Genomic DNA, 21610 nt, shown 5'->3' on the forward strand with positions numbered 1-21610 from the left:
ATTAGGAGCTTACATCAACATTATTTTAATAGCTCGGAGACTGGAAAAATAGACGATAAATGAACGATGGATATTGTCCAATTTTGCAGACATGAAATATTCATGCTTAGGCCGGAAACTGTCCAAGTCCCACCTAGCATGAAATACTGTCCCGTCTAAAAATTGCCCGCAGGAGTTTGAAATTTAGAAGTTCGATGGATTGCTTATTCTTAAAACTTAAAATTGTCGCTACAAAATTTACTTGAGGCACTTTAAAGATGAGCGCATTTTTTCTCACCACCATTTAATATGGTGTATGCTCACCGTCTTATTTATCACCGTTAAATGAGTTTGAATTTTGAGATTTGTTCCTATTCACTACACGAATCTCTAAATTCAAACTTATATAACAATGATAAATAGAATGATGAGCATACGCTACACTAAATGGTGGTGAGCAAAAATACTCTCCTCTAAGGATATGTCGGACTTCTAAATAATATCATTGCTTATTCCCAACTGTATGTATCATTCAGTTATACTAATTTTAGAATTTAACCATTGCACAAATTCATTAATCTCTGTATCAATATCTGACTGTTAATTTTTTGAACTATTCAGCAATATGTATTATGGAAAGACACTTTCCACATGCTTCTCCCCACTCCCAAGATCACTTGTAAAGTGATTGTATGAAAATTGGTATGAGAAGCAGAGGCATGAACTGTTTGGTCGCCGTGTCATTTTATGGACGAAAGTCTGAAATGATTATTCATATTTAAGAATTGGATCATGCTAGATAGGTCACCTTTTAAGGCATATTTTGTAGATTATACGGAGCAATGGTTGGATTTCTTCTTTAAAATATTGAAAAAAAATAATTTAAGCATCAACTGTTATATTACGTAATTTACAAAAAAATGGTTTTCCAAGCATTTTTTTTAGGATGATGTTATTTACATATTCATTTTTATCCAACACGCATCTCTTAATTTTTTGCCGTCTTGATAGAATGAATTGAAAAAATCAATAGACAAAAATTAACAATGGTGTGAATAGCACTTCTCTTTTCTTAAGAATTTAAAAAGATTTCCCCCACTATTCGCCACGCCATGCTCAAGTGTTCTCTTCATTTTTGAAGAGAGAGAGAGAAAGGGAGAGAGTGGTAATCCAACGTAAGAAAGCAGAGAGCCACCACAACAAACAGACACTGCAACTTTACAACAAAACAGACTCTGCACAAACAAACTCTGCTCAACTTCTCATATATTCTGCTCTCATCTCACCTCCTGCTTATAATCTCTCTCTCTCTCTCTCTCTCTCACCATGTTTTTATGAGAAGTCTTTTAATTACTCTGCCCCCAATCCTGGAATTTTATGAAATTTCTGAAATCAAAGGTAATTCTAACAGAGCTTCAATTTCTTTAGTTACCCTCTTTTTTCCTTCTTCAATTTTATGTTTATTTCTTGAGAATTCAAGGACTAATCTAATTCGAATGCATGGATACTCTGTCTTTTTTTGTTCTTTCTGTAGTTTCCAAATATATTCCAATTAAAAGAGTTTAATATAAAAATAGAGATGGTTAATCAAATGAGTTCTTTCTATTTACTCATTCAAAAACAAAATGAGTTCTTTCTATTTATGTATATTTTTTGTTGTTTAATTTTAATTTGCAGGTTTTGGCTCAAAATCTGAGGGCCGTTTCTGCTGAAGTTGGAAGGGTGAATACAAATGTATATTTCCGGTACGATTTCTTTTTTTTAATTGCAGTTTTAACTTTAGAGTTTAGATTGACAAGTTACACTCTCACAGCCTGACAGCTTGTTGAAAGGAATAAGCCCCTTTGTTATTGTTTTTTTTTTTAATAAAAGCTGTTCCACTTTAAAATTAAGCATCACAAAATTGTTTGATAAAAATAAAATATCTGTTTATTTTAAAAGCACTAGTAGGTTCTTTTAAAAAGTTGTTTTTGTAAAAAAAAATTGAACCTTTAATGAATATTTTCAATTCCAATAATATCTTCATTAGTTTTTAAAAAAGATATTATTTATTTTTTAGTCACATGTTATCATTTGGAGAACAAAGTGATTATCATAACCTACCGCTTCAACTAACGACTTTACACCACTACCGCCATTGGCACTACCATTGGTGCTGCCACCACCACAATCGTTAGTGCCGCCGCCATGACAACCACCATCATTGCAGCCACTGCCACCACCACCACTATAACCATAACCGTCACTACAATCACAACCACAATCGCCACACTATCGATGTCGTTGCTCTTACCACCATTGGTACCCTTGCAGGCTTGCACCCTAAACACAACCCACTATTGACACAACAACCAAACCCCACCGCCACCACTGCCCCTGCCACGATTGTCGTCATTATAATGTCTATTTTTGTCCTTATATATAATTATACAATTTTTATATTAAAATTTATCAAACGCTTTTACACTGCTTTTTATGTTGACAGCACTTTCAAAAATACAGTGTATCAAACCTTCAACTGCTTAATTTTACCGTTGATTACTCTTAAAAACACAGCAGAAACAATTCTTTTAAAAAACACAAAAATCCCAAACTGACCTAAGAGCTAGTGCAATTTGTCATTTTGTTACTCTATGCCTCTCTCTTGTCCTTGGTTCTAAATTTTCCTAGAATAATTAATGACTTTTTTATTATTAAAAATATGGAATGGACGGTCTTGATCCATTGACATGTTCATGGGTGGATTGATAGTCTTGGACGGTGGGGATTCGTATGACGGTGCATAAACTTTGGAATCAAGTCTTTATGTCACCTCAATGTGTTTTGGGTAGAACCAATATTTTGAGGGCTCTCTCTTTTCCTTTTTTATTTTAGAGAGAATGTTTCATTTTATGTTCTACCCCATTAATACTACTATCAGGTTGCATATTTTTTAGTTGTAAGTGAGAAAAAAGTTTTAGGTTCGCTTTTAGTAGATGGTGAAGTTGATATCACATTATTATGATAGGATCATTGTGTGACAAATTATCACTATTGAGGTGGCTTTCAAAGTGAGCTAAAAGTTCCATTTCTCTCCCATTCCATCACAAGATTTAGAATTGTAATAGTTAACACTTTTTGTTTGTTTAAACGTCTAATTCTCCATTAAACTACACGTAAGCTAGAATACGATTTTTAGGCTCACTATGTCATCAATTTAATGAAGAATCAAACATTCAGTTAGATTGATGGTACAATATCAATATGTTATGGTAATATGGTGCAACATGAGAAATTGAAATTCTGCGTGCCCATTTTAAAAATTACCCAAAACCTATAAAGAGAAATGTAGTTAACCTTAATTTTTACTTGAAATTATGTTCAATTGAGTTTTGGTTGTTCAAGAAAAAATTTCTGGTTGTTGCGACAATCATATGGCAATACTGATACATGTACCATTAAACTTAGGGTGAAATATTAATATACAAATGTTACACATAAAAAATTACATCTAAAGAAAGTTGAATTTCCATCATAAAATCAATTGGCAATATGGGGAATTGTCCAACTTCTTATAACCCCTTGCAATGTTTCTCCTTTCACCTATATGGTATGGTACTTTGTTACCTTTACATTCTCACACGCCTCTTCACATGTTCACGTTCTCACGTGTCCCTTCACGTGTGATCAATTTTGAAGCCAAACACTTGGAAAATACAAATTAGGTGATGTGGAGCATATGCGACTGTTTGGCTTCAGATGTGGGCTAACCTAACTCTGACACCATGAAGAGAATTGATGTTCCCCTATAATATCAATTTGCAATATGAGGAATAACCAAGCTTTTATAAGCCTTTACAAGGTTTTTCCTTTCACCATGTGAGACTCTTTTACTCTCGCATCCTCACAACATCATGTAGCAATATGACAATCTCGTACAATAGTATCTCACAATTCAGATGTATTTGAACATTAATGCAATGCATTTCTTGTTTTGTTATGTGGTACGTTGACAAAGATTTTTCCAAGTGGAAAACTAAATGAATGATGTGAAAGGCTTATTAATGTGACTTTTCATGGGTTTGTTAGGTAAGTGTGTAGTGTCGCAATTCTACATTTTCTGGCCAGGTGGTAGTTCTCAGGCTGCAGAATTGATTCTGTCATTTTGTATGCAGAATTTGGTACCACCATGTGAAAGTAGTTATCAACAATTTGGAATCACCTGCACTTCTTGGGGTGATTTGATTGTTTCCGACCAACATCCCTAGATCTCTTCTGCACATTAAGGTACTCGCTTTCTCTCCCTGTAATATATCAAGTGCTCTTTGGTAATTTAGGTCTTTTGTTTGGGTAAATAATTGGTCAAATATGGGCCTACAACAAGTACAACGAACAAAACAACACAACCTAATAAGAGCCCACAGCAAAAAATCAGGCCTAACCCTAAAATACGAGATATTTTATATACTGATTGTGCTGCTATGTGGTGTACCATTCCACATGTTACTAGTGATTGTAAAACAAATGCATTTGTTTTATTAATGTATTTGGACGACAAGACTGATATATATCCCCACTCCTAGCCATACTAATGAAAAACAAATGCATGTATTACAGCTTGAGTGAAATCATAAAATTCCGTGACGGTGTTTCAGATACACAAAAAAATTACTCCTAAAACAAATACTACATTGGGGTGTTGTTGCCACTTCCACAGTTCCACCACTATGATAGGACTAAGGGCTGGTTTGGTATTGCTGTGCTTTGAAAAAAAGCTGATGTGAGAATAAGCGGCTGTGCTGTGAGAATAAGCGGCTGTGAAATAAATCAGCAGAGTGTTTGGTAAAATTTTTTGTAAAAGTGCTTTTGGAAAAAAAAGCAGTCTGATAGTGGATCTTTTCATTAAAGGAGCACTGTAGTTCTATGTGCTTTAAAAAAAGCCAGTTTTCCAAAGCTACAAATTGCAGCTTCAGCTTTTTCCTTTGATTTCAGCTTATTCTCACAGCAGCTTCCAAAATAAGCCATTTTTTTTAAGTTTACCAAACACCAAAAACACTCCCAGCTTTTTTTCATATGAGCTTTTTTTAAAATCACCTCAACCCCAAACTGGGGCTAAGCATCAACAGCATATTCGACCATACAACAATGGAGACTCCCTAAAAGGGAAACCCCATACAGGCATACACCGTGGAAAGCTTTTCACCTAAGGAATCTTTTTATTAGATCATCTTTAAAAGAGATGTCAAATTTCAAAAATAAAATTTAAAATTAGGAATTTATGTGGCGCTTTGATCTGTTTTAAAGTCTTGTGCCCATATGTCAAATTAATCTATTATTTATTACATTATTTCCTTTTCATATTTGTAATAAATATTTCTAGAACAAAAAGCAACAATAAAAATGATAAAAAAATTATTAATCAATTAAAAATAGATTTGAAGTTGCTCTCAAATTTAACAGCAACCACCTTTGCTGCCAATCCACAGCATGCCGCTTAAATATTGGCATTTCGGTTGGAAAACACTAATGTTGTCTATTTCAATATTATTGCTAGTGTAAACTTTTTAACATCTCTTTTGAAGATGCTCTAAGTAATAAATGAATTAGTGTGACAGTCAAGTTGCCGAAATGAAAAAAGATCTTGATAAATTTATATCGGCTTGAAAGTATCTAACATACTTACATAAAAAAATATCTAATATAATCTCCCCTGTCATGAAAAATTGGAAAACTTTAAAAAATACAAGTAATTAGAAGAGGATTAACCATAGAAAAATAATAAAGCTCACCATTAATGACGAATTAACGATCGAATTAATTGCTTTCTAATAAAAACAAAGAAAACTAGGCTTGCTTCACTAATCTCCCAACAGAGAAACTCTTATTCAACAAAGCAAGCATTATTAGTATAAAGTTAATATGAAGGGGCATCATTTCAGGGATAGCACTCGTCCACCAACTCAGGCCTTCCTTCAACTAGTCTGCTGCATGCACCATTCGGTGTTATGAGCCACTCACAATACTTGACGCACTTAGGTTTGTCTCTCAGTTGTACGTATATGTCAAACCAGTAAGATCCGCCTTTCCCATCAGGGTTATCACATGAACATGAACATCAACGCTATCGTCCTTGGACTTACAATGAACTGTAAGGTTACGACCATTACGCAAATAGTTAATCATTGTGCCATGGGTTACGGGATTGACAATTTCCCGTAACATGTAGTTCTTAGCATCAGAATAAATGTGAGAACCACTGCGCTTCTCATATGCACAGCTATGCTTGCTTGGTTGATCTACTGATCTTATAGAGGATGAATGAAAGGGGAAATGTTGTTAGTGGGTGAATAATGGGTATATCGGGTTTCTTATATACTAAAATAAATTCATGTATGTTTAATTGTGTACTTTATGGAAAGAGGCTCCTTTTCTTTTCTTCTCTTCTCCCTATTTTCTCTTTAAGAAAGGAAAAGGATATGAGAAATTTATGGAGGATCTGCTGTGAGGCCGAATACAAATTGATGATTAAATCTTTTATAATATTAATTCACGCATGTCCAATTACCTTTTTTTAGTGCGAACGATGATCTGCAGTAATCCTTACTAAAAGCCCAAAGGTGAAAGAATAGGTTTGAACTCGGGACGTAGTGGGTTGAAGAAGATGGTTCTAAATATCGGGACAATCTATCAGTTGCCACAAGTCCAATCACTAAAGTTTAAACTCTAAATAAGGGTTTTTATCGCCACTTAGTATTACGGTCTGATAGTATTCTTCTTCACTTATAAGTGAGAGGTCTTAAGTTCGGTTCTTGCTACAGGCGAACTTGAACCACATTATTGCTAACTCATTATGAGGCTTAACCCATTTCCCACCTCCTTAGTGTAGATAATATTGTATGCTAAAAAAAAAAAGGGGTTTCTATCACAAATAGTCCTTGAAAATAACCCAACCCATTAGGATGATCCCTGAAATTGAAAATCGATCAATGTTGTCCCTGGAAATGGGTGTCGTAGAGCAATGTGTTCTTTGTATCACATTTTCGTCATAAAAAAAAGTGACGAAAGAACCACATTGTTCTGTGACACCCATTTTAAAAAACTACATTAATTGATTTTCAATTTCATAGACTTTTTTGATAAGATGGGTCAATTTCAAGACCATCTGCCATAAAAATGGTGACTTGTTGAATCACCAATTCGGCAGATGCTTGCCAAAAATATAAATTTTGGCAGATCTTTAATAAAAATTCACGTTGCTTGGTTTAAAGCTACTAATTTTTAAAATCATTTCAGCCAATCCCTACTATACATCGGGAGGAGTCCTCCTTTCCTAAAGTCATCATTATGAGGATTTGAAAGGATCAAATGAATATTAGTCACAAGATATGAGCTCGTTTGGATGTGTTTTTAAAATGATTAAAAGCGATTTTGATAAAAATATTTTTGAAAACAATCCTTAGTAAAAATGCAAGTAAATCTTGAAAAAACACTTACAGTTCTTCCTGGAAGAAGCGCATAACTGGTGTTTCTTGTACAAAACACTTCAAGTGCTTTTGGAATCCAAAAATATTTTCTCCAAAAGCGCTTTCAACCATTTTAAAAACACATCCAAACGAGTCCTATATTAGTCTAGATCTAAATGCGTAAAATATTTGACAACTTAATAAACCAAAACCAACTTAAAATCCATGAACCAATGAAAATTCAATTTTTTTGTTTTGGTTTATTAAATTGTCAAATATTTTAAGTTTTTGAATCTAAACTAATATAATTTTGTGGTTAACATGCATTTAGTAATCATGGATCCCAAAATGAGAACCTTAGGAGAGCAGGCCTGATGTCGGAAGAGCGTGGGGTATGCGGATGGTTTGGGCAAGTAAAAGGGGTGTAATTTTTTTTTCGTAACAGTACATGTGGATGTTTAACAATTAAGAATTGGTTTTCAGTGCTACCAAATTTCAGCTTATTTACGAAATTCTGGAGCCTTTTTTTCAACTTCCACTTATTTATGATTGCCAGCAAATTTCAACTTATGTTACCACACCCAAACTTCAACTTATTCATAAAAATGTCACCACACCCAAACTTCAATTTATTTGCGAAAATGTCACCGCCTCTTTTTTTTTTTTTTTATCTTTAATATTAATAAAAGTCCATTAAGTGCTTTTCATTAAATTTTTGGCATTTTAAGCCATTTTCATTAAAAATCCAATAAACTATGGGTGTTGACACTCCAATTCCAAAAAGGTCTTCTGCACTCATTCAAGTGCTTATTCTCTCATATTTTTACATGTTTTGAGTGGATGACGACTTTGTATTAGAGTGTTAATTACAACTCTTTGAATTAGGTGTTGTCTATCATAAGGGCTTCCTTTACCTCGGGATAAGGCTTGGTTGTTATTGTTAACTGTTTCCCAGTTTTGGAAAAAATAGATTCATTGTAGACTTTTAAGTAGATGAGAGAGTTGAATCATAATCCCATACCGTGTTGTGCTAAGCTCGTGTCTCTTATTAACCTTTGTTACTCCGTGGATATTGTTAAAAGTTTTGTTTCGTGATTAAGATAAAGTAGTTACTATTGTGCCAACCCTTTTCGTTTTCTTGGTGTATGCATTAGTGTCGGCATTGAGTTCAAAACAAGTGTTTGTAACCAATTTATAATTCGTTAAACACAGCAGTCTGAGCTGTTCTATGTCACAGGACACAACTTGAGGTTGATTGAAGAAGTGGTGACTTAAATGGCTAGAGTTTGTTCGCCATACTTTGATCCTGAGTATGAGAACCTGAGCACAAGAATCAATCCCCCAAGGTATTCTCCCTCTGTGCGTATGAACTATTTAATCAAAATTCTATTTGGGTTTCACCGTTTCATTCAGCGGGACTGTCATTGTATTTGTATTATCTTCTAGTTGTTTTACATCGTTGTACGTTTTGTTTGCAGGGTCTCCGTAGACAACTCTAGCTGCAGTGACTGTACTCTAGTCAAGGTGATTTTTCCTTTTAACCGTTATAATTACGCTCCGTTGACACCAGATTCTTGCAATCATGTATGAAAATTGTTTTCTCCTTTGAATTAATAGGTGATTATAGAATGAAATTCATAGGTTAATTTACCTCTAAACGGAAGACATGTCTTTCCAACTCCTGCTGGAAAACCACCCAAAGACGGGATTTAATTTGCTTCGTTCTTATCTTACACTCAGTGAACATGTATTCCAGCCATCATGTTGAAATTGGTGTGGGGGGTATGAAATTATGTGTAGGTTGACAGTGTCAACAAACCGGGAATTCTGCTTGAAGTTGTGCAAATCTTGACAGACCTTGACCTCATAATCACCAAAGCCTATATCTCCTCCGATGGTGGATGGTTCATGGATGGTATGTATATTCTTCGGCTGATCTTTCCCTAATGCTTTGTCTGTTTAGTTGATTTCTTACACTATTGGATAGGCCTAGTCCTGTTGGCTCCGAATCCTCTTTTGAATTGATAAATTTTTGCTTTCTGTTAGTTAATACCCTCCATGGAAAAAATGCCATGTTGAATTCACAGTTCTTGATTTGAACTCTTTACACATAAGAATTTGATTGTCCACCCGTATCAAAGTCTTTGACCCTAGCTTGGCTGCACCTAAAATGAGATTAACAAATATATAGGTAATAAACTTTCGGAAAACCTTATTTCGAAGAATAATGCATTGTGAGCATCACATTCCCTGCAATTGAGTACAAACATCATATTATAACTTATTGAGGGAGATAAGTTTGTCATACTAAGAGGGCAGAACAAGAGTACGCAGCAACTCGTTGTGTCTGTGTGCCTGCGCGCATGTGTATACAATTTCTTGACATTTTGTGTTCTTTAATGGACAGTATTTCACGTCACCGATCAGCAAGGAAAAAAAGTTACAGACAGTAAGACCATTGACTACATAGAGAAGGTAATCCCCTTGGTTCTTTTTTACTGCCACATGCTTTCCTGTGTTTTTGCAACCATCATCTGGGTCAAGATTCTCTTCATTCTAAATTGGACTTAATAATTTGCTTTACTAGAAACTGCAGGCACATGAACTATCATCTTGCATAAAGGGTTTCCTCTTTTTATCATTTCGTTGTTACAAAGGATTTCTTTTATGTGATCGATGACATTAAGAGTGATCTTGTCTGTGATTTGTGTCATGCATAGGCTTTAGGACCAAAGGGCCATATCACAGACCTGCTGAATGCTTGGCCAGGAAAAGGGGTTGGAGTGCACTCTATCGGGGATCATACGGCCATTGAGCTAATTGGCAGAGACCGACCAGGTCTCTTATCTGAGATCTCTGCTGTCCTTGCCAACCTTCACTTTAATGTAATTGCTGCCGACGTATGGACACACAATGGACGAATAGCTTGCGTTGTGTATGTCAATGATGATACTACATGCCAACCTGTGGAGGATCAAGCCAGGTTATCTACTATGGAGGAGCAGCTCAAGAACATCCTGCGTGGGTGTGAGGACGATGAGAAAGTTGGTCGCACTAGCTTCTCTATGGGGTTCACCCATGTTGATAGGCGGCTCCACCAGATGTTGTTTGCTGATAGGGATTATGAGGGTGGTGGACTGGCGCATGAAGTTGATCACTTTCCTCCCTGCTTCCAACCAAAGATCACCATTGAGCGTTGTGAAGAAAAGGGGTACTCGGTGGTTAGTGTGCGGTGCAAGGACCGTGCAAAGCTTATGTTTGACATCGTATGCACACTCACAGATATGCAGTATGTTGTTTTCCATGCCACCATCTCATCTGATGGCCCATACGCATCACAGGTACATACTTCTCATGCTCATCTATTGGCCAATTTTCAAGTTTTTAAAACTATTCCTCTAACGGATGAATTTTTTAGGTGGTTGCTTTTCTGTTTCTTGATTAAAATTCCGTAAACTGATGCTTATAGTTAACTGCAGGAGTATTTTATTCGTCACATGGATGGTTGCACCCTCGATACTGAAGGAGAAAAGGAAAGAGCCATCAAATGTATTGATGCTGCAATTCGAAGAAGAGTAAGCGAGGTTAGTGAAAAATCTATCCAACTTTTAACGCTCGTTTTAAAAGCTTGTTTTGCTTCGAGTTAGTGCACATTTGAACTCAAGAATATATTATAAACTAATCCTGGTCCATGGACTTGCAGCTACACAGCATAAAAGGTTGTTGAGCATTTTCAACATAATATATATGCATTTAACTTGTAGTATGTATTCCAGCAATAGTATACAGGAGATCAAGTACATAATTTCCTCTTAACTAAATTGTTTCCTCCGATTAATATATAAAACATCCGAATGGAATTCCTTTTTAATTGAATCCCTGACGAAAATCTTTAAGAAGAAATATAGTGCATGGAAAAGTTGTTACATAATTTATAAATTCATCTGTTAAACCGTGCAAGTGATTGCAATAGAAGTGACCATTTTCTGATTTAAAGTTGAAAGCAATAGCATATCTTTCATAAGCCACTACATCTAATTCACATGAACTTGTATTTGTAAACTGTACTTTATGTTGGAAACAATGAGGACGTGAGTTCTTGGTCCGTGTAGACGATTAAATTGCCATGAAATTCAGGGTCTAAGGCTGGAGCTGTGTGCAAAGGATAGAGTAGGCTTGCTTTCTGAAGTAACAAGGATCCTGAGAGAGAATGGATTGTCAGTTACAAGAGCAGGCGTCACAACAATTGGGGATCAAGGAATTAATATCTTTTATGTTAGAGATTCTTCAGGGAATTCTGTGGACATAAAGACAATCGAAGCACTTCGTAAAGAAATCGGACACACAATGATGTTCAATGTGAAGAAAGTCCCAACAAGTTCTGCTGAGGTGCCTGAGACTAAAGGATGGGCCAAGACAAGCTTCTTCTTTGGGAACTTGCTAGAGAGGTTCTTGGCTTGACAAGAGGTCCATATGAATATTGTAAGGTACATTGAAAATGTACAGAAGAATAAATCTGTTCAGGAAGTTATCTGGACAGACTTTCTGCTTTTGTACTCTTTGTATAATATGTATGCATGTAAGTTTGTAACTTTTGGACTTTGCACAACACTCTCTTTTTACTTCTTTTTGACATTTGATCCTTATCTTGATTAGTCTTATGATTACGCTTCCCAAATGCCTCTTTGATATGTCAATCCAACTCTACTTTCATTATACATTGTGCAACTTTGTATTTTTTATTTTTTCACAAGCGATATTCTACACTAATTTACATCAAGGAGCGGACGAATGACGTAGTGGTTTCAAGAGGAAAGTCGTAGCCGCCAGAGCAATCTACCGCTTACAAAATTTGACTTTGCTTAATTTATTGTGTTAGCCAAGTACTATTATCGGCCAAAAAAATATGTGTAGTTTAAGTTGCTATCACCATCGTTATCACCCTTCTCCTTATATGAGTAGTTCCCGAGATTCTATTGTAGGCTTCGAAAAGACCATGTCGTTTTAGTTCTAGCATTTTATTACATATATAAAAGAGATGATTGAATACATGTGTGGGTCAATCAAGTAAAGTCGATTGAATGCCAGTGCGGATTCAATCGAGATTTTGAGTGACTTTTAATCACATATGTCATATTATTGTCACTCATACAAGATTTGTAGCTTACTTGGATTTTTGTTTTGATTTTGTGGTCAGTTTCAAAGTGTAGGGTTGTTTTTTAAGAGTAGCAAAGATAACAGTTAGAGATGAGGATTTCAAGTGGTGTAGCTGATGTGGGTAGGGCACTCGAGAGTAATTGTATTCTGCTGAATATATGATAATATTTAGATGTGAGTTTCAAAGGATTTTATATATTTGTTTTAGAGCTTCATTCTTTTACCATGTGTCAATTTTGAACGTATTTCAAAATCATTTCAAGACATGATAATCATAGACCGGGCCAAAAACATAGTGGTGGCCACATCATGCACCTTACAGGAAGGGTTTGAATGCAAGACCTCTTATAATTAGAGGCCTAAAAAAGTTTTAAAATGTTAATGGATGAACCAAAAATGCCTGTTAAGCTAAAATTGTGGACAAATATGACTAAAGTTTTAAAATGTTAATGGATGAACCAAAAATGCCTGTTAAGCTAAAATTGTGGACAAATATGACTAAATTTGACCAAAGAATATGATTAGCTTGTAGTTAGGGTATGCTGAAAATAATCCATTCAGGGCAAGGAAGATTTTAGTTGCTTGCAACGGAAATTATTCTTTATTTTTTATCATTTATGTGTCAATATCCGCACATATGTGAATATTATATTGAATTCAGCCCATGCACTCAACTCTGGACGATCTAGTTTGCGGAAAGGATTTCGGATCCCTTCCACCTAATTTTTCTTATCAAACAATTTAGGCCCTTGAAATTTGATTCAATGACTAAAACACGGGCCCAATTTAAAGGTTATAATAATTTTAACCAAATTTCAAGGATCCAAATTGTTTAATGAGGAGGATTATGTATAAGCTAGTTTGCAATGCAAGCAAGCAGCCATGCACGGCTCTCTAGCTGGCCTCGAGTTGGCAGCAGACATGCGCCCTCAAGAAACCAACAGGATCCTTTTGGTGAGGATCTTAGGGATTCAAGAATCGTGTTCGTTTATCGTACATCGTGTGATCAATTTTTATCAAGTACTGTTTGTGTTTAATTTTAAATAAAAATATTTAAAATAATTTTTAACCGCACAATATATGATGAATGGACACGATTCACAAATCTTCTGAATCCTCACAAAAAGGATCCGACGAGGATCCGGAGAAAAATGCACATTAACACATAAGAAAGTAACATTAAAATAAGCAAAATGCTACCAAAATACACAAAGTAGTGCACTTGACTAAATAAGAGTAATGTTACTTATACCAACTTTTTTATTAAATTTGCAAAACTTGTGATGTGTTATCGATACAAAATAAGCATGTTAATAAACATTTTAACAGTAATTTAATCTTCAACAACAACCATGCTATATAATTTGCAAAATATAATTTACATATATGGTTTTTTTAGCATTACCATATTAAATTATCATTTGTTAATTCTTAGTTGTTCTTTGAATTCTTAGTTGTTAATTCTTAGTTTTTTTAGCGTTATAACCGGAACATGATGATTAATTTATTCCTGTCAAAGGGGACTGCAAAGAGTACAGTAACACTAATCAAACTCTCACAAGCAAACGATTCTTATAAATTATTGTTTATTTTTAGAGTTTAGGGCTCAGGGTCTAACATAAAAAAAATATAATTTTTATATGTCAATCATGCAAACTTTTTCATATGTAAAGAAAGACGAGAAGGTGTGCAGAATTCATGATCAAGATTATAAAGAAAATGAGTTCCCCTATATGAAGAAGAAACAAACAAAAGATATGATGGAAAAATGTATCTCTTTAAAATTATTATCAAGGAGAGGAGAAGGGTTCTAAATTTTTACAATAATTATGAAAAAAAATTTATATTTAAATTAAAAAAGATACGTATGTGATATGCACCCACAAAAGATAAAACCAAAATTTGATTTCTGACGTCCACTAGCAAGCAAACATGAAATTACACCACTCATGCATTTCTGAAAGGTGAAGTGAAAGGAGATAAGAATGCTGATTCAATCACTTTCCTTTTGTCCAGGGAAAGGTATTATGGGATTTAATTGGTTACAGTGTGAGACCTAATGATGAAGCATAATATTCGACGTCGTTTTCTCGCGTCTACATGCACCCATTTGCATGTAAAGCCTCACTCTGGAATTTGGCAGAGATTTGTCCATCAAATACTACAGTTTCACGCCCTACAGTTTATAACCGAAACACGTTAAGATCATCTTCAGTAACGAAGAGCTAAATGTAACATTTGGCAATATTTTAGTCCTTTAAAACTTAAATCTCTTGTACCTGAGATTTGTTAATAAGTAGAATGATAACGCTTTCTTCATTTTCAGTAAATAACATATTCTTTATTTCACGCTAACATAACATTATTTGACCGTATAAACGTCATAATCATATCATTTTATATACTATGCAATCTATTGCAATCTGATCCTTATCACTCTTAATCTTATGCAATTCTAGGTAACCAAACGTGCTCTCAAGGATAAAAACGACTTGGCCCCAACTTCTAACTATATTTTGAAATCTATATCAAAAAAAACTTAAATGAGTTGTTCAAATTAATTATTCCTTTAAACTATGTATTTCTTTTATAGGCTAATTGTTATATGATCCACCTAAATTATTTAAGGTGCCTAGCTAAATTGCTATTAAGGATTAAGGTCTCTTTTATCTGCCAAAATATTAACATCAGTATGTATCTAATAGTTGCCTTCTTAACTGAAATTAGACGGTATGGCTGATTCATACTTTGGTTTTGACAGAAGGTATATATCGCTTGCTTTGCTTTGCTTCCCAATTTTGCACGTTACATAGTGTCATCTAAAACCCAAAAGTTAAGCTATTATGTTACAAGGATCCGACCTCCCAAGTTGGCCATTTGCTTTTGGTTTCTGCCAACTGCATAATGGAAGGAAGACTTGGCCATTTTCCCCTCAACTTTCACTCAACTACTGATTTTTCTGCTATTGTCAATTTCCTCTATGAACTATATTAATCGTCATTTTCCGCTATTGTTATGCTTACCATTATTTCATCTAATTTTCCTTCCAAAAAAATGTCGCTCTTGTAATTAAATGTGACCCTCATATTTCTACTTTTTCATTTCTTGAAATTTGACATTTTTGATGAAGTTAAGTAGATGAAATGTTGGAAAACATGATTGTACGTCGGAAATCAGGAGAAATTTTTCAGTATGACAGGTACACGGAGTAGTACATCACATATCACTATACAAATGATGGGATATTTGTTTTAAAAAATTAATAACTTAAAGAATAAAATTTCCCACCATTTATATAAAAACACGTGGTGTACTCTCGGTGTTCTGATCACAACGAAAAATTTCTCCGAAATCAGCCATTAATAATAGTTTGGGAGATTTGAGAAATCAGCAGTGAAGTACAAGATAAAATAAGCAGTATACTCATATGTAAATTAAAATTAACGATACGTTAAAAAATTATAAAGATTTTGTCAGACGGAATTGAAATTGAAATTAAAGAAATGTTGGACCACATGAATTAGTTTGAAGATATAAGGTTTTCCTATTATTATAGGTTGTTCAAATGTTTTCTCTTTCTTTTACTTCTCAAAGTTTTTTTTTTATCAACAAAGAAATATATTAAACATGAAAGCCTCTGGTACAACTAAAGTTTTTTTTCTTCTCAAAGTTGAAAACGTGATTTCATTAATTGTATTAGAAAAAAAATGGTGGGATACCTTTCACTTACGAACTCACTACAAGATTTAAACATAAAACCTCTAATTTAACATCAAAGCAAAAACAGGTCTCATTTGTGCAACATAAACAGTTTTAAAGGATTTAATAAACAATTTTGACAACAAGAATAACGTGAGACAGAAATTCAATTTAGAGGTTATGTGACAAAATATTAGTTCAAGAAGTATTAGGGTTTGGGAAGAGTCTAGATGTAATCAAAGTTGTTTTCAATGATAACAGGCTGGATAAGGATAATGGCAACAAGAAGGTCAATTGCCCTCATCGGCCTTTACTCTTTTTAAATTGTTTTTCTTTTTCCGTGTGCCTTTGGGTAATGGTTTCTATCAACAAAAATGCTGTACTCGATAAACAAAATGCCCTTTGGGTAATTACAAACTATTTTTCTTTCTTTGCTTTGTATAATCTTATTTTGTTATTTTATTTATTTTAGTGCGACGATTAAAAATAAAGAGAAGTATATAAGGGAGAAACATGGCACAGCAAAGGGCATTTTGTTGAACATGAAGAATTCAGGGGTGAGATTGCTTTTAGGTGGGGAGCATTTTGCTCACCCTCATAAATTATGGTTATGATCCATATACACATAATTATGTGTCACGTGTTCTTTCACTTAATCTTAGTTTTTTTTTTTAAATTTAAAAAGTAACGTTAAATGTGAAAGTTAATTAAAATTAGATAAAATGACACATAGCAGATAATTAAGTGTAATGAATATGCATTATAATTGTGTGGCGAGCAAAAATGTTTTAACTTTTAGGTGCGCTTACGGTTCTAAACAATTGGAATTTGGAATCTTCAAGTTCCACTCCACCTCTTTCCCATTTGCCCTCTGGAAAACTCCATCCTTTTCATTTTTCTCATATTCTTTCCTTCTTTTCGCACAATTCTTTTTCCCTTTTAAAAGGCTTGTTGACCGAAAAATAAATAAATAAAATTGTTAAAGGCTTAGTTATAGGAAAAAAGAAAAAGAAATTATTTTCATTAGAAACACTTTTGCCGTTTCAAATTGAGTAATGTTAATTGAAAATTAAATTATTACTTAAATTGATTAACATGTTTATTTCTTATTAATAATATTTTATTTATTTTTCAGACTTAACTTACTTAATTCTCAACTGTCACCATCACCATCTCTTCTTCTCGAATATGTTCTTTTTGTTATACTCATTTACAATGACATTTTTATGACACATAAATAAAAGTGCTTATTTATTTTTTGATTAATATAGTTTGAAAATGTGACACATAAATTATGTACAATTTAGTACTACAATTTATTGTTATTCTTCTTTATTTTTAAGTAAGAGATCTTAGGTTCGATTCTCGCTAAAACAAATTTGAACTACATTATCATAGCTAACTCAATATGAGATTTGGTCCACTCTCTCATCTTCTTAATATAAATACTATTGTTTGTTAAAAAAACAAGAAAAAAAATAAAATTCGTATGTATGTAATAGTTTCTCCCTGCTCCAAACTTCCAAAGGATTCTGACAAATCAAGACCACACGTTTTGGGTCCCACCATTATATCAAATCAGTTCATCTTTTGGTCAAACATTAATATTCATTTGCAATGCCACGGGTCACATACACATACACGTCGCTGGTTCTCATCCCAGACGCTTCTCCCTCTCCCTCCCTGACTCCCTCCTCTCTCTCTCTGATTAATCTGTCTTTTTCTTACCATCTAAAATTTATAAAAGTTAATTAAAAGCTCTATCTCTCACGCTATTTGTGGATTTCATTTCACTGCCCCTCGAATACCGTCGCAGAGAGACTAAGAAAACGAAAACAAAGCCGCATGCAGATCATCAGCAACAATCTTGTACGGTTCTGGTACTTTCTCAAAACATCAGTCTTCTCCTTTTTTCCTCATATAACTGTTGTAAGCTGCCCTGTTTTCTTAGAAATGTTTGTTCTTCCTGGTATTGGTCAGTTTAATCTTTCTAAATATTGCTGCAAATTGGTGTCATTTTTCAGAGCTTAAGTTTTTTATTTCTCTCAAAGTTGGCACCTTTCATGTTTTGAGTCCAAAATTAAATCTTCAACAGTGTCAAAATTGTTCCTTTCTTAATTTTAATTTGAGCTTTCATTGTTTCTAAATTGGGTTTGTTACAAAATTTTGGAAACAAAATTGAAAGGGGTCTTTTTGATTGGTGAACTTGCAGAGGCTGATCACAAGGTGAAAAAGAATAATATAATTTTATTTGGAATTTTTTCTTTTAAAAAAATTGATGGGTGGGATTTACTGTACTATATATATATTTGATTCTGCTATGTCTCTGCAAGTTTCTTAAGGTGTTGACACATGGCATGGGTTTGTGTTGGTACTCAAGTTTCTTGTCGTTTTACCCCTTCTGGTTTTTTTTTTTTTTTTTTGGTTTGTTTATTTGTTTTTTTTTATGTAAATATTGAGGTGTGTTGGTATTTGTAAATGCTTATCCTTGTTTCTCTCTCTTGATTGAGGTGGTGGCAGAAACGAGGAACTTTTTCCGTTGGTTCGTGAAGACGGTGGTGGTGGTGGGATTTTTGGGGTGAGAGCTTTTTGAAATGGTGGGGCAAGGAAACATCAAGACTGAGGACTTGAACTTGTGCTTTGAGAAGCTGATGATGTTTGCAAGTGCTTCTGGTGGAAGCGCTTCTGTTGGTGGGAAAATGAAGATGGAAGGAAGGGTGATGATCACCGATTGGAAGGATATTCCGATTGAGCTGCTTCTGCAAATCCTGGCGCTTGTCGATGATCAGACGGTGATCACGGCGTCTGGAGTCTGCAGTGGCTGGAGAGATGCTGTTTGCTTAGGCCTTACTCGTCTCTCCCTCTCATGGTACATATATTTTTTGCCTTCTCTATGTTATGTTTTTTATTGTTCAAAGAAAGGAACCAATATATTAACATCACCTGGTGGCATATGACCTTCGAAAATTCGATTTTTCGTTCGTGTGTGTGTGTGTTACTGTTGGGATTAAGTCCCTGGTTCTAGTAACTTCCAAAAGTATCCGCTGTGTGTATAAATATTGCTTTGCCAGGCCGTTCTCTGTTTTCGTGTTATCCCTATAGTGGTGGTGTTGCTCTTTGGGACACAATATGATTCCTTCGGTTGTTTTTATGAATTTAAGTTCATCTGAACGACAGTTTTTAGTTTTAAGATTATAAGAAATTGATGCCAATCTGCAAGAGTATGCAGGGTTATGTGACAATGATTCTGTCATTAGGTGATTAGACTGATTGTATTGCTTACCCCTGCTGCGTACTTGTAAAGATTACAAAAGATTAACTTCTCGGAGTTGGTGATTGGCCTGTCTAAGGCTCTTTTCGAATTTCACGTTAATCTAGTGTGGGAGTAGATTTAGTTTGTAATTTGTAGAATGCTTATGCTTATTCGTTCGGTTTTATATCAAGCTGGATTTTCTTTTGTGAACTCACAGGTATTTTGAATCCAAGGTAGTGGCAATTTTTGAGGCTTACCCTATATTAATTTGTGTTGGGTGGTTGTAAATTAATGTTGCTAGGGTCTAGATACGTTTGCTTATGTTAAGAGCTCGATTCCTTAGATGGAAGGAATCAAAGGGAAACCCTCGTGTAGGATGCTGAATCAAACACGGTTCAAAAAGGAACTAAAAATCTTATTAAATTTTAGGACTATCAAAAGCGTAGGAACTTAAAATGTTTGTAGAAAGTAGATAAGTGATGTGAATGTTTGTAGAAACTTTATGAATTGATTTAAGTCGTTCTTTTTAAAATGTTTTAAATGCCAACTTGATTTGTCAACTATGTTATCAGGTGCACCAAGAACATGAACAGCTTGGTCCTATCTCTAGCTCCTAAGTTTACGAGATTGCAGACTCTAATACTGCGGCAAGATCATAAACCCCAACTTCAGGATAATGCTGTTGAGAGCATTGCAAACTTCTGTCATGACCTGCAGGTCCTGGACCTCAGCAAAAGCTTCAAGCTCAGTGACCGATCTCTATATGCCTTGGCTCACGGGTGCCCAAATCTTACAAAACTAAACATTAGTGGGTGCTCGGCATTCAGTGACATTGCTCTTGAATATCTTGCTGGATTTTGCCGAAAATTGGAAGTCTTGAATCTTTGTGGTTGCGTCAGGAGTGCATCAGACAGGGCATTGCAGGTAAAGCAAAGAGTAGATATTGATTTATTTATTTTGTGTATTAACTGAGTTGGCTCTATTAATACTATTAAGATCGCGTGCAGGCTATTGGGCATTACTGTAGTCAGTTGCAGTCTCTGAATCTTGGTTGGTGTGAGGATGTAAGTGATGTTGGAGTTATGTGTTTGGCACATGGATGCCCTGATCTCAGAACTGTTGATTTGTGCGGCTGTGTCCTAATATCAGGTATTTGTTTTACAGTACTCGCTGCCTGTTACAGTTGGTTTTGGTAGTCATATTTCGTTAATGTTTTCCACATGCATGTGTTGATGAGCGCATTGCAAAGGTGTACATGTTGCTATTATGAAAAGTTGCATAGCCTTGACCGTGCTGCTTCAGAGTCGGTTATCACAGTCCATTGTTAACCTTATGGTAGCCATTTCATGATGTCTCAGTCAAATCCCTAATGTTTTGCTGGAAATTTTAGGATATGCTCAGTTGACCCGAAAATATTATTGAACCGAAAGGGGAGACCCTAGAATTGAAGGTCTGATGCCTTTATTCTTTGATTGCAGATGATAGTGTGATTGCTTTGGCAAACAGGTGTCCTCATTTGCAATCGCTTGACCTTTACTACTGTAAGAACATTACAGACAGAGCAATGTATTCCTTGGCCCAGAGTGTAGTGAAGAACAAGCCTGCGGCAATGTGGGAATCCCGGAAAGCCAGGAATGACGAGGAAGGGCTTAGGACCCTCAACATCAGCCAATGCACAGCACTCACCCCTTCTGCTGTTCAGGCGGTGTGCGACTCGTTCCCTGCACTTCACACCTGCTCTGGAAGGCATTCCCTCATCATTAGCGGCTGTTTGAACTTGACGTCAGTGCATTGTGCCTGCGCTGTCCAAGCTCACCGCACTGCCAACGCCTTTCCTCATTCAGCTCATGGAACCAATGAACGGGGATTAGGGTAACGATCTGGTAAAGTGTTGAAAGGACCGAGAACCCTTAACCACTGTACATATGTTTGTATTGAGAGGTAAGATATTGGTCGCAAATGGGCAGCAGCCATTTGTTGGAACCTACGGACTTTATCTTGACTTATGTTATCGGCTTTCGAATATTGAATTGTGCAGCATTTTTGGATGCTCGAAAACAAATTTAGTTACTCAAAGCCG

The 21610-nt window shown here is 35.1% G+C and overlaps 2 protein-coding genes across 8 annotated transcripts; both read left to right on the forward strand.

Moving 5' to 3' along the window:
• Positions 1 to 1099: 1099 nt before the first annotated feature.
• Positions 1100 to 12099, forward strand: LOC126586260 (ACT domain-containing protein ACR3-like). Of its 5 annotated transcripts, none has more exons than XM_050251062.1 (10): positions 1100 to 1377; positions 1657 to 1724; positions 4134 to 4245; positions 8634 to 8767; positions 8900 to 8945; positions 9222 to 9336; positions 9829 to 9896; positions 10142 to 10762; positions 10901 to 11005; positions 11559 to 12099. In XM_050251062.1, the coding sequence occupies exons 4-10, from the start codon at positions 8697 to 8699 to the stop codon at positions 11880 to 11882; spliced, it is 1350 nt and encodes a 449-aa protein (XP_050107019.1). In that variant the 5' UTR covers positions 1100 to 1377; positions 1657 to 1724; positions 4134 to 4245; positions 8634 to 8696; the 3' UTR covers positions 11883 to 12099. The 5 variants fall into 5 exon arrangements, with proteins under 5 accessions (XP_050107019.1, XP_050107022.1, XP_050107018.1 ...); XM_050251065.1 differs by having other exon boundaries at positions 8659 to 8767; positions 9162 to 9336; XM_050251061.1 differs by having other exon boundaries at positions 8659 to 8767.
• Positions 12100 to 17925: 5826 nt separating this feature from the next.
• On the forward strand, positions 17926 to 21592 carry LOC126586261 (F-box protein SKP2A-like). 3 transcript variants are annotated; one of them, XM_050251067.1, is made up of 5 exons: positions 17926 to 18157; positions 18788 to 19146; positions 20103 to 20454; positions 20538 to 20679; positions 21009 to 21592. In XM_050251067.1, the coding sequence occupies exons 2-5, from the start codon at positions 18872 to 18874 to the stop codon at positions 21404 to 21406; spliced, it is 1167 nt and encodes a 388-aa protein (XP_050107024.1). In that variant the 5' UTR covers positions 17926 to 18157; positions 18788 to 18871; the 3' UTR covers positions 21407 to 21592. The 3 variants fall into 3 exon arrangements, with proteins under 3 accessions (XP_050107024.1, XP_050107023.1, XP_050107025.1); XM_050251066.1 differs by having other exon boundaries at positions 18798 to 19146; XM_050251068.1 differs by having other exon boundaries at positions 17926 to 18146; positions 18798 to 19146.
• The last annotated feature ends 18 nt before the right edge of the window (positions 21593 to 21610 follow it).

Source organism: Malus sylvestris, chromosome 10 (genome assembly GCF_916048215.2).
Source record: "Malus sylvestris chromosome 10, drMalSylv7.2, whole genome shotgun sequence".
NCBI classification, from domain to species: Eukaryota; Viridiplantae; Streptophyta; class Magnoliopsida; order Rosales; family Rosaceae; genus Malus; species Malus sylvestris.

Excerpts from the sequence above, each read along its gene's own strand:
- LOC126586261 (XM_050251067.1), top strand. The coding sequence starts at position 18,872 with ATGGTGGGGCAAGGAAACATCAAGACTGAGGACTTGAACTTGTGCTTT. Across the intron at positions 19,147-20,102 it reads ACTCGTCTCTCCCTCTCATG|GTGCACCAAGAACATGAACA; the intron begins GTACATATATTT and ends CTATGTTATCAG. Across the intron at positions 20,680-21,008 it reads CGGCTGTGTCCTAATATCAG|ATGATAGTGTGATTGCTTTG; the intron begins GTATTTGTTTTA and ends CTTTGATTGCAG.
- LOC126586260 (XM_050251062.1), top strand. The coding sequence starts at position 8,697 with ATGGCTAGAGTTTGTTCGCCATACTTTGATCCTGAGTATGAGAACCTG. Across the intron at positions 9,337-9,828 it reads TGGTGGATGGTTCATGGATG|TATTTCACGTCACCGATCAG; the intron begins GTATGTATATTC and ends TTTAATGGACAG. Across the intron at positions 10,763-10,900 it reads ATGGCCCATACGCATCACAG|GAGTATTTTATTCGTCACAT; the intron begins GTACATACTTCT and ends AGTTAACTGCAG.